The sequence below is a fragment of the Lepidochelys kempii genome, chromosome 7 (genome assembly GCF_965140265.1).
Source record: "Lepidochelys kempii isolate rLepKem1 chromosome 7, rLepKem1.hap2, whole genome shotgun sequence".
NCBI lineage: Eukaryota > Metazoa > Chordata > Testudines > Cheloniidae > Lepidochelys > Lepidochelys kempii.
The window spans coordinates 97374709-97386629 of record NC_133262.1 but is presented as its reverse complement, the minus strand read 5'-3'; the positions used below and the strand labels follow the sequence as shown (position 1 = coordinate 97386629).

The following is an 11921-nucleotide window of genomic DNA, read 5'->3' as shown; positions in this document are numbered from 1 at the left end:
AACTGGCAGTGTCTGAGCTGTGCAGCCGGAATCCACCCCTTGCTTTCCACTCGAGCTCCTGTACCTTGCCCTTGTCACCGGCGGGGTCCGCTCTGGTTTCCAGTATAGCGGCTCACTATGCGAGGAGGCGCTCCGGACCGGACAGGGGCAGAGGAGCCGACTAGTCTCTCGCTTTGGAGCTCAGGCCGGACGCGAGGCCCCTGAAAACGTTCCCAGTCCCCACCCCTATGACACAGCAGCGCGAAGTTACCCTGCAACAGTTGGGCGAGCTTCTAACTCCAACCACGTCTTCCCTCCCCGCACCCCCCCCCAAAACAGACCCTCGAAATATTACTGGGCCCGGCTGAGGTTTCAAAACAAACCCACAAGCCAGGCGCTAAAACAGCTTTGCTTCCAAAACAACAAATTACTTTTTCCCCACTGGGATTGACTTCAGCTAGCACCACGGAACACCGCCCTCCCCCTTTGCCGAGGCGGGACCCCCAACTATCCAAGGGGGTTTAAAATCCCTACTTATGGTGAACAACCTGTGGGTGAGGGGGTGAGATGGAAAAGGAAAAATGAAACAAAACATCGGGGGGAACGCGCTAAAGGAGAAGCTTGTTAAATAATTTATTGATTTATACAAAGTCTTTCCAACCGACGTGGAGGCAATAGTTTTAATCCAATTTAAAAGCAAGTGTCCAGCTTTGTCTGTCTTTTTGGTTGTTTTTCTGATGTAATAGAGCATAAAATCCGTAGAGAGGAAGAAACTAAAACTGCCAAAACGCTCAATGAGAGGGGAGGGGTGAAATAAAAGAGCCATTTTTACACTAGAAATATACATCACAAAAATCTGAAATTTCCTATATACAAAGTGGCTGAGCTGCAGTCGGTGATCCATACAAAACAGTAACAAAATCTGATTGTTAGAGCAGGAAATTGGCAAGAAAGTAGGGGGGAGAGCGGAGAAAGTTAAAAAAGAAATAAAGGAACGTTGGAAAGATTCCTCTGCAATTTACATCAATGAGAAGGAAGATAATTTCATAACTTATTCTGTAAAAAATATATACATTTCACATACATCTTAGGCTGTACAACACATCACTTTTAAACATCCAGTTACAATTCTTCTTTATAATGTTTTATACCCTGGTTATTTCAGCTTTTATAAAGCGCCTTAGGGGGCAGTCAGTCTTGTTGGCTAGGGTCTCTCGCCCTTTATCACAAAGTATCCGAGTTGTTACTGCAGGGGCTGATAAGGGCTAAATTTGTGGATTTGTGCTTTTTCAATAACCTCGTGATTTTTTCATCGTCTGAGTTGGGGTCCAGAGGTTTGTTATATTCATCATCGTCCTCATTATCTGAGCTCTCCTTCAGCTTCTCTGTCTCTGAATCGTGTTTTTTCTTAGCGGAGGCCATTTCTGCGGCGTGCCTCTTTCTCCATTTCGTCCTTCTGTTCTGGAACCACACCTGTTGGAGACCCGGTAGAAGAGGGGGGAAAAAACCCTTAGCTGTAACTCTCCTTCCAACACCCCAACCTCCTGCAGATTTGCAACCCTCCATACATACACACATAGAGCGCCCTTCAGAAAACTTGGTTTCACTTTCCCTCTGGAATATTGCTTGCCCTTGGTGGTTCCTGTTTAAACAGTAAAGTTGGGTGTGTATAGCCTTTAACATCACTGGTTCCGTCTCATAAGACAGCAGGATCGTTTATGTACTATTGAAAATTCAGTCACTTTATATGAAAGGGGATCATCACTTTTGACTCTCAAACAATAACATAAAGGCCAAACACCGTACATAAAAGTATTAAAAACTGGCTAGGCTGCAACAGGATAACTGTAGAGAAATGTGTATGTTTGTGTAAAGTAATTGCACCTGCCACTCCATAACACAGCTCGTTCAAACTGAATCTTTATGGTTTATCAATGTCAGGCGAAGGAATATAGTGTCCTATTCCTGACTTCCCTTTTGTTACAATGAAGCCAAAATTAATTGTCGTTCAAATGGAATTTTGGTAGCATTGGAGAATAATGTTCTTTTGAAAAGCGAATGGCCAAGAACGTAATAGTTCGCAGTCAAATTATATATAACCCAGTATACAATAGTTCAACACTGCCAAAACATTTCCCAATATTATTGTGTTTAAACAAAATGTACGCACATCTAATATCCCACACGGAACTCTGGAATATTGAGAAATGTGAACCCATTTCACTTGAGTAGTTTGCAACTGATTTTCAAAACCAAGGACTCCGTATATTTAAGACCATGCAAACGAACTTTATAAACACAAAGGTAAAATCTATTATATATAAAAATATTCTTTTAATTATAAATAACCTAGAAGCGTTTTTTATATATTTTGCATCATTGTAAGGAATTAAACCAATTGTGAAAAGCTATGATTGTGTTGTCCAGAAAATAAAATATTACTCTTGCAATTAAAGTAAATCAGAACTTTAGGTTATATCTCCTGTCATAACTTTAATACTCCCACAGGGTCTGTTAATTCAATAAATTGTGAGCCGAAGAAGCAGGTATTCTTCAGTTACGTGCTAGTTTCATCTTTCAACATCTGTGAATCCATTAATAAAATAATCTTTACTCAGAGACTATTCTGGTGTGTAAAACGGGGCTTCTTACCTTAACTTGACTTTCTGTCATTCCTAACGAATAGGCCAGACGAGCTCTCTCAGGTCCTGCCAAGTATTTAGTTTGTTCAAACGTTTTCTCCAAAGCAAAAATCTGCTGTCCTGAGAAAGTTGGTCTTGAGTGTTTCTTCTTTCCGTCTTTGTCCAGAACCATTCCAGTCTGGGCTGCAAACAGGAGAAAATATCCCCGTCAGTTACTAGAGACTACATCTAATCTCAGTGCCAGAATCTGTTCTCCAATATAAAACTAGAAAAATCCCCTTGGTTTCAATTACGTTTTCGGATTTCACTGTACCACTGTAACCGGGAGCAGGATTTTGCCCTGTAATATCTAGCAGAATCGTATCGTAAATGACACCAGGAAACTGCTGAAACGGCATGTAAATGATAATGAGACATGTGGTGATGAAGTTAGGCTACAGTTTTTAGTTTATTATTTTGAACAGTGGGGGGTTATGATACTGTTTCATGTATTGCAATTCTGAGAGCACATGCCCCTGTGTTTATAAGTCTATACTGCTCAGTATCACAGACAGGTTTACATCTTTATCCACCCATTATTGTCAATGGTATTTCCCACCTCCACCACCAGATTAGATAGTTATGATAGCTCCTTACGTATTTGCCTTTGTATCTAAGAAATCGAGAAAGATCCTGACTCTAAAAGCGACCTCTACAATCTCCTGGCGGAGCCAGACAGTAGAAAAGACTACCGGATGAGGGGGCGGATTTCAAAATTACCTTCTTTACCAAAGGGGCCTTAATAAAAAGTCTGATTTCACGACAGAAAAACAAATTCCAAAAATAAACTCTCCCCCACACAAATTTATTGGATCCTTCAACGCCTCCCCCATCTCTCCCTGCTCCCTTCTAGGATCAGATGCACCCTCACTTACCAGGACAGGCGATTCTCGGATCTCTCCAGGGAGATCCCTGCATAACTCCCGGCCAGAAGATTGGAGGTCGCCCAGGCAGCTCTGCCAAGGGCTTTGGGTACCTGGACACAGCTGCGGGGTTAAAATACATCCCTGCTGAGGTAGCCAGTCCATTAATCCGGGGCAGCCCGGTGAGGAGATTGCTGGTGGTTCCAACAGGTCTCCCCAGGATGTCGCTTATTCCGTGCGGCGTCCCTAAGGGGATCTGTGTGTTCAGTCCGCCCAGGGCTGGTGCTTTGAAGCTGGAGGGATTCTGCAGGGTGTAGGGGAATAGCGACGTCTTCATTTCAGCCATGTTATGCAGAGCAGCCAGCGGTGTACTGCTCAGAACAAATGCACTCTGGCGATTAGTATCCATCTGCCCCACAGCTAACATTTGTGATCATCAATAAATCTATATATAGAGATATAAAAAAGCCAGCTGTTTTATTCTTAACCCACACGAGCAGCGCCAGCCACGGGCTCGTTAGTCTTAAAAAAAAAATCAAAATACCACTGAGTAACAAAGTTTTGTGCTGAGTAGCAAGCGATCGCCTCGGCTCTGCCAGGACTTGCAGCTGCAGCAATGCACACTGTAAAGTTTCAGTCAGGAGGAAAACAAAAATGAGGCAGGAAAATATTGCAAAGGAGAGGGAGGCAAAAAGTCTCGGTCAAAACAGACCTCAGCTGGCAGTGTCCCTGGACGACTTTGATTGCTGAGCCCGGATTGAAAATCCACTAGGAAATCAGAGGATTCGGAAGCGTGAGTGGTTTTGATGATTTTTTTGTTTGTTTTTTGGTAGTTACAGGCAGAGTTCCTTCCCTGGGAAATTGACTCAGAGCTGAGACCAGAGCTGTACAAGATGCACAGATAACCGCACAGCCACCTGCAAGACGCGCTGTCTGATTGGAGGAACCCGCTTCAGAGGCAGCTCGGATTGGCCAATGGATTGGCACGCTGGTCCTCCACTTTGCATCAACGTCATTCGGCAGAAGAGCAACACTAAATGAAGATTTTATTATAAAGTCAAGGTACTTTAAATGGCTGTAAATTTACCCACTGATTTATCTTTCAAACGACTAAATAAATCCAATTGAATGGGAGTTTAGTTAGGCTAAAGCTTTAGAAGGGAATCAGAAAAAAATATGAGCACACATTTTATCAGATCGAAATAATGCAGATTTTGAGATCAAATCAGTAATGCATTAGTTTAACCCTGAGCCACAGAAAACCAACTAACAGCAGCAAATTACAACTTCGTTCGTTTAACACATTTTTCTGTTATATTTTTCTCTGTTCAAAATATTTAGTTAAGTCATGGAACCTAAATAGAAGAGTTAATAAAAAGTATCACATTATGTATCTGAGCATTAGATTTGCCTTTTCCCCTTGATGCTTCGACTAAACAATACTCCAGGCTGTTTACATTTGTCACACAGACTGTCCATTCTAACGGTTAGATACATTCTAGGGTAAGGAAGGATTGCTCACAAATGTGTAGTGGATTGTGCCCAGCGGTCTCTGTGGTATAAAATGTAGATGATGTGATCGCTACAGCACTAGTGCCCCTCACTTCCTAGAATGCGCTTCTCAGTTGTCAATCCTATCTGTACAAAGGCGTTTAAAGCAGAAGAACCAGACTTTTGACTAATCGAGCAAGGCTTGCTTCTGTTTGGGAATGAAATACGCTCTTGCAGTTCGTTGGTCGTTTACAGTTTGGGCCGATTGTAACTCACGGGCAACCATGCCGGTGCAATGTGGGCTTTTGGATGCTGTTTACCTGATAATTAGTTTTCAATGCACCACTCTCTATTTAACTGATAATTAGTTCTCTATACTCTCTAAACTGCTTAGTATATATTAGATTTGAATTTTGAAAGTATTTTCAAAGTATTCTAGTTTAGGATTAAGTTTGATAGCACATGTCTTGCCATCATGTTTTAAGTAGAATTCTCCACTGAAATCAGTTGCTTAAAAACTGGTGGCTGCATGTGGTCTGCGATGTGCAAACTGAAAGAATGTCTCTTAAATAATAAACGTGCTTTATACGTGAACTCGCAATATTTTAAAGAGCATTTGCAGAAACATAAACCAGGTCAAAGATTGTTTTTTAATCGAAAACATTCTTAGTTGTTAAGAACATGGAAAAAAAGAATAGATATTGTTGGAAAATACATTTGGAGGGATTTTTTTTAAAGGGGTGCTTTCTTAGTTTATTTTTGAATGACTTTTCATGTATGTTGTGGATACATTATTAGCGCAGGAAAAATAGTGTGAACTACAGCTAACAGAGAAGTGAAACGCTTTTAAGTTTTTTAAAATTTCCAAATGAAGCAAATGACGATGCATATTAAATTTAAACATATACATTTAAATATAAATAATATTAAATGTATACTTGAATTTATTAAACGTATTAAACGCAGTAATTAAATGTCTGATCAGGACATTTAATAGTTGAAGAGTAGTTGTTTGTCTTGAAATTACTACTTTGATTACATTAAAATACATTTCTTTAGAATTAAAAACTTCGACTAGACCAATGATCTTTATTTTAGCCACTCTGACATTGTGTTCTCACTATCTGTCCATCCTGTTATGCACACCATTGTATGTAATATTTGCAAGGAGCTATAAAAAGCAAGGAAATTGTTAAGGCCTCTTTAGAGTGTCATCAGCTTTGTATCCCGGGTCATCTGTTTTATAAATACTATAATTAGAATTTGTATTTAAAAAGAGACGGTGAATGTCATCATCTTGCAGCTCTTTTAATGGGGTACAACTAAATGTTAGGTTCAGGCTTTGCTGTTTGGGGCTTAAAGGATTGTACAGAGGAAATGTATATTCATACAGCATCATGCACTGCAAATTCATATCTAAGCTGTGAAGATTCCTAAATCCGCTTTACGATGTTCCAGATTTGATTCCCATTGAGAATGAGTTGGTTTTCTTCTCCTCCCGCTGTTTGGGTATGCTAAAGAGGCTCCAGGTGCGCTAAGCCGGTTTATTATTTTTTTTTACTTTTCCGAAAAGTGACTGGTTAAGTGTTTGTCTTCTTACAGGAGAGAATCCTTTTCGGTTTTCTTTTTCCCTTTACCTGTCCGGTGGGTTTCGCTCTCTCTCTCTCTCTCTCTCTCTCTGATATCTCTATTTGCACGTTAGATTGTTTCCGTTGTAGTAATGTGTGATTTTATCTGGTCTTCCTCTCCACCCCCTCTCCCCCCGGCCCCCTAGTATTTAAATAATCGTATGTATGAGAGAACAATCTGGCTTCAGTTTGCAACTCAACCATAGTGACTGCTGGATACTTTGATACTGGCAGAATTTAGCTGGGAGAATGCATCCCCAGGGTTTAGGTGATTTGTGGAGATGAAAGTCATTTGAGCCATTACAGAAATATATTTCCAGTATTTAGCAGTGCAGGGGGACCTGAAGTGATAGGCGAGTGGTGCTATTCGCCTGAAGTGGAACTGATATTTCCCCTTCTATGGATATCGATTTTTCATTCATTGACCATTTCAGTTCCAGAAAAATATAGAAAAGCCGCCCCACGGGTGATGGGAATCGTGCTTTAATTAAAATAATAGATACAGGCAGAAAACTATAATTCCCCGGAGAGCAGAGATCACTGCCAGGTCTCCCGGATTTATTTTAATTACACAGGACAGATTAACAAAGGAAACATCTCACTTGCTTTTTCTAGTTGTTGGGGGAGAAACTGACACCTAAGTGCGCTCCAATTCCTAGTCCCTTCGCACTGATCTCATCCCTTAAAGGGAAACAAGCGCTGGTGACCATCCAGCCTCTCCCCCACGAACTGAACCTGCTCTTTAGACCATTATCCAAGAGCTCAGGCCAGCTCAGGGGGTGTTGCGAACGTGAGCTCCTGGCTGGTCTGGGTGCTGAGACTCACCTGGCCTTGGCCAGGTGACTTTCTGTTCCAGGCGCTTGGAGCAGAGAGAATCATTTTCTTGTTAAAGTGGAAGGAAGGGGGAGAGCCCTGTTCCCGTTTCCCTTTGCTTGCTCCACTGAGGATTCGCACTTGCTTTGTACCATGGTTTGGATTATTCTGTTTAAAGATCACCCCAATGTGCTCGTTTATCTAGATGATCGAAGCCCAGGGGCGTTTTGACAGGGTCCCCATGTACACTATAGAGCAGTAGATAGGGACAGAATTTTATTTCCCCCCTCCCGCCGCCCCCGGCTCGAATTATAGAAAGAATTGCCCCGTTCACATGTTCTCCGCATTTGTCCTCTGTAAAAAGTTCCCTGGAGCATGTTTAATTCGGAGGAGGGTGCAATAAAAGTGACGGGACATATCGGGACCACTGTAGGAGGAGATGGTTGTATGGGATGCCCAGGTTATCACTGAGACCCAGCAGCAGAACAGACAATAGGTTTCCGTGATCTCTGGAGTGTTTCAGGTTGTGATGTTGTTAGTGTGTGAAACACTGACCTGCTCCGTGTGCCGTGTAGTCACAAGTTTACTCAGAGAGCCTTGGCGAGTCCCACACATGCATAAGTGGAGGCCCCTTAAAGAAAGGAAATAGTTTGCTGTCCACTAAGTGTGGGCTAGCTGCAGACTCTGTTCCCATTTTGCAACAGGCAGGGGCAAAGCCATCAGCAAACAGTAATGAAGGAAAACAAGGCGCTTAAAAGAGAGCGGACAGATGCTCTGACGTCTCCTACTCTCTGTAACAGGGCCACAATTGGCCTAGTGTTGGAAAGAGCTCCCTTTAGGAGACACAGGGACATCTAGTGTCATAAAGAGCCCGCATCCAGGCAGAGAGCAGGGCACCACCCTACACTCAACAAGCCCGGGGACCTTTTCAGCCAGTTCTTTGTGAGGAAAGAATGGACTGACTCAGCCTGACCGTCACTTCATAGTTCCAGGCTGGGCAGTTCGGGCTTTTCAGTTTATTACCTCCAGACTATTGCCATTGCACCCTGCACACGCAGCTGCTACTGCGCACAGGCAGGCTCGCCCCATGACTAATCTCGGTGAGCGTGTGAAGTGCAATGACCTCTAACGCGCGTTACCTTTCTCCACTGCTTCTGGCCCTCTTCCCCCCCCACCCCCGCAATACAAAGACTCAACTGCTCTGGCAGCCTTAGATTGAAATTCAAATGTAAAGTCAACATTTAAGCCAAAATAAACTTTGTGAATGTCCCAGGAGTAGGCAGTAGGTTTGAATTCGGAGGTGAAATTGAGAGATCAGGTATGTCTTGAAATTTCCCAGTACCACCCTTTTTGTTCTGGGATTGTGAAAAGTTTCTTCCAGCGCCTGCTCACAGTTGCTCCTTCGTAAACTGTCAACGAGGAAACACGTTTATTTCCAGCGATCGCCAGCCTATGCATGTTTTATAGGGATGAAATTATAGTTTTTGCTAATTTTCTCTTCTCTCTCTCTTTCCTGCGCCTGTCAGTTGGGTTCTTTTAAAATTCTGCCATAAATAAAACACAATCCAATATTGAGATGAGAAATCCTCCTTACAGCCCCTCGTCTTCACGCTAAAACATTGCTCTGAGCTTTGAGAATAATTTATATCCGTCATCAATGACACTTGTTACTCATTAATTGTACATTTGTCCTGTTTATTGACTTTCGTGCGATCTAATACCCCGAAGTTTTCCTGAAGGAAATATATGGCTCTTATCTCTGCAGACCCCACGACGTGATAAAACTGCTTTTACAGTGTTTTATATCTTTTCTTTTGGCGCTTCCATGAGACAGGGCACATTAAAAAGCAGCACCAGATCGAAGTCCGCAGCCTGGCAGCGCGACCCCCCAGCAATAGAGTTTGCAGCGCTAGGTGGGCAAGCGGAAGGCTTGGTGAAGAAGTGAAGCCTTGACACTTGGCAACCGGAGTTCAAGAGCAGCCAGCCAAGGAGCAGGGCCCCAAATATCCTGTGACCTTAAGCCCTCCCCCCCGAGCTCTACCGGTGGTTGATTGCCGCTCTTGCAGCTTCTCTTTCTTTCCCTGCAGCCTGTCACTGTGCAGTCTCTTGACACCCCAACTCCTTTCGTGGTTTAACGCCGGAGAGGACTTCTGAGACTCATCTTGTAGGAAATTCGCCTTTCCTCTTCTCCCTATGTTAAATATTGCCCTGTCCCGCGGGCCAGGGGACAGGTAAAACTCCCCTTGACTGTGAGTAAAACCGAGCAGGGACCCAGCTCAGCAGCGTCCTGGGTGGCCCTGTCAATCGCGGCAGAGTTTAAACTTTCGGACCCCCCCCCATTTACTCCACAGAAATGTTGGTGTCAGAGGACTGAGTTACAGCCGGCTTATCCCTCCCCACCGCATGAAACCGCGCGGGTTCATCTCGCGGTGGACAGGGGCCCATCCCTGTCCGAATCACGGCGCTGTCTGGGCTCCCGCTTTGGAGGGCGGCAGGACGGCCTCACAGCTCAGAGACGGGGGCCGTCCCCTCGAATCCACCAGCTGGAACTGCCCCCCGCCCCTGGGCTGTGCAGCCGGGCCCCACATTTCTAGTTTTTCTTCCAGAGGCAAAGAAAACCCTCCTGAGCCTGCAGCCAGGCTGAAGCAATAACTCCAGGAGAGCTGGGAGCTAGCCCCGGGCATTTAAATGGTACCTTTAACCTCGATTTTTAATGGCAGCATCGTAAATATCAACACTGCCAGCTGTTTTACAGCTGATTGCTGTGGTAAAAACATCCACTCTCGGTTCATATCCCCCACCCGCTGTTCCAGGCACAGACGCCGGGAAAAGCGAGTACAACGCACAGCCCAGGCCTCTGCCCGCAGAGGGATCCCCCCTAGCTGTGGATTTCAGGGCCCGCACTTCGGCCAACCGGGTTTTCAATCACCCTTGTCATGTGAATAATTCCTGCCATGTGAAATTTCCCTACTCTGAGGGATCTCTCTAGTCAGACGGTTCGCCTGGTGTTCGTTTTGTTCCAGCCTATTTTTTTCTGTTCTTAATTTCATCTCCATACTCCTAGTTACACTCCTGGGCTTCACAGAGCAACTGGAGGAGAGGAGACGGGAGCAGCAGCCCAAGAGAGGAAGGGGCCAGGAAAGACGCCTCCAGAGGTTGCGGGGGGAGGCGTGATTAAGGTTCTGCCACTTTCCCCCAGTTGGAGCCTGAAGCTGTAGTAAGTTACTAATCAAAGAGCCACATCAGGCGATCTCAGCACAGGGGGCAGCCAGGTTCGCTGGGCTCCAGGGGCAGCTGCGGGGGGAGAGGGGGGGTCCTGCAGTGTACGCTTCTGCCAGCGAAGACCCCTAGGGATGCAGGTAACAACCACAAATGCCCGGAGCCCGCAGCCTTGGCGGAGCAGTTGAAGTCAATCGGGATTGTGGGGGGCACAAGGAATTCCGGCTCGGGCCCAGCGTGTGGCCGGCAGGACAGCGGCTGTGCTGGGTTCTCGAGGTAGCTACTCAAGGGTTCTCGCCTAGCAAAATGAACAGCAGGAGCGAACAAAGCGTGCCCGAGAGCGTGACTCTGGCGAGCAATGCGGGGCAAACCTTCATGGGCCGCGGGCAAGGGGCTGCCAGCGCCGGGCCCGGAGAGAGGCGAGTACCAGCTGTCCAAGGGCGTGACCGCCCCTTGGTTTTGTGACAGCGGAGTCCCACCTGTGTGATGCCAGCTAGGCAGCCGCGTGCTCTGGAAATCAGGATGGAGCCGGAGCGAGCCCTTAACAGCGACTCCCCGGCTGTTTGGCTTATAGGTGTCAACCGGGCGAGGAGAAAAGGCAGGTCTCGATCAGCCTCTGGCCCAGGGCTAGGCAACCCGAGCCCTAAGGGAGGATCCCTTTTCCCTGGGTATCGCACAGCCACAGCAAACTGTGCCCCAAAAAACTACTTTTTGTAATGCAAGTGGGTGATCTACTGTCTGTGTGCAGCCTAGAGGCCACACGCCCTATCCCATTCAGGAGAGCCAAACAAGAGTTAAGGGGACCGATCCCTCCCCCCCGCAACTATTAAGGGCAATCTGATTTTGATTAATCCCAAAGACAGGGGATACCCGCATAGGTGCTGGAACTAGGGGTGCTACCGCACCCCCTGGCTTCAAGTGGTTTCCATCATAGCCATTGACTCAAACTGTAAACCCTGTATGGCACGATACAAATTGTTCCAGCACCCCTGCACTCCAGTAGCCTGAACTCCCCATTGTAGCAAATGCCTGTGTAAGGATCTGACCCTCCCTTCTTATTGTTTTGGAGAAAAAATGAATATAGTTAAAAATAATATGCTTAGAGACAGAAAAGTGAGATTCTCGAACATAGAGAAAGTCTCACTGATGAAAGTGTGTGGGTGACTTTGTCCAACAAATCCTAAAAACCAAAAATTAAACCTCTTGGTGCATAATTTCGGTGTGTTTATTCTGACAATAGTTTAAGG

The 11921-nt window shown here is 45.2% G+C and overlaps 1 protein-coding gene across 1 annotated transcript; it reads right to left on the bottom strand.

Moving 5' to 3' along the window:
- Positions 1-634: 634 nt before the first annotated feature.
- NKX6-2 (NK6 homeobox 2) lies at positions 635-4381 on the bottom strand. The gene is made up of 3 exons (XM_073354949.1): positions 3536-4381; positions 2632-2804; positions 635-1452 (listed from the first exon to the last, which is right to left on the bottom strand). Exons 1-3 carry the CDS (start codon positions 3948-3950, stop codon positions 1204-1206), a joined length of 837 nt encoding a protein of 278 aa, XP_073211050.1. The 5' UTR covers positions 3951-4381; the 3' UTR covers positions 635-1203.
- Positions 4382-11921: the final 7540 nt, after the last annotated feature.

Excerpts from the sequence above, each read along its gene's own strand:
- NKX6-2 (XM_073354949.1), bottom strand. The coding sequence starts at position 3,950 with ATGTTAGCTGTGGGGCAGATGGATACTAATCGCCAGAGTGCATTTGTT. Across the intron at positions 2,805-3,535 it reads TCCGAGAATCGCCTGTCCTG|CCCAGACTGGAATGGTTCTG; the intron begins GTAAGTGAGGGT and ends TCCTGTTTGCAG. Across the intron at positions 1,453-2,631 it reads TGACAGAAAGTCAAGTTAAG|GTGTGGTTCCAGAACAGAAG; the intron begins GTAAGAAGCCCC and ends GGTCTCCAACAG.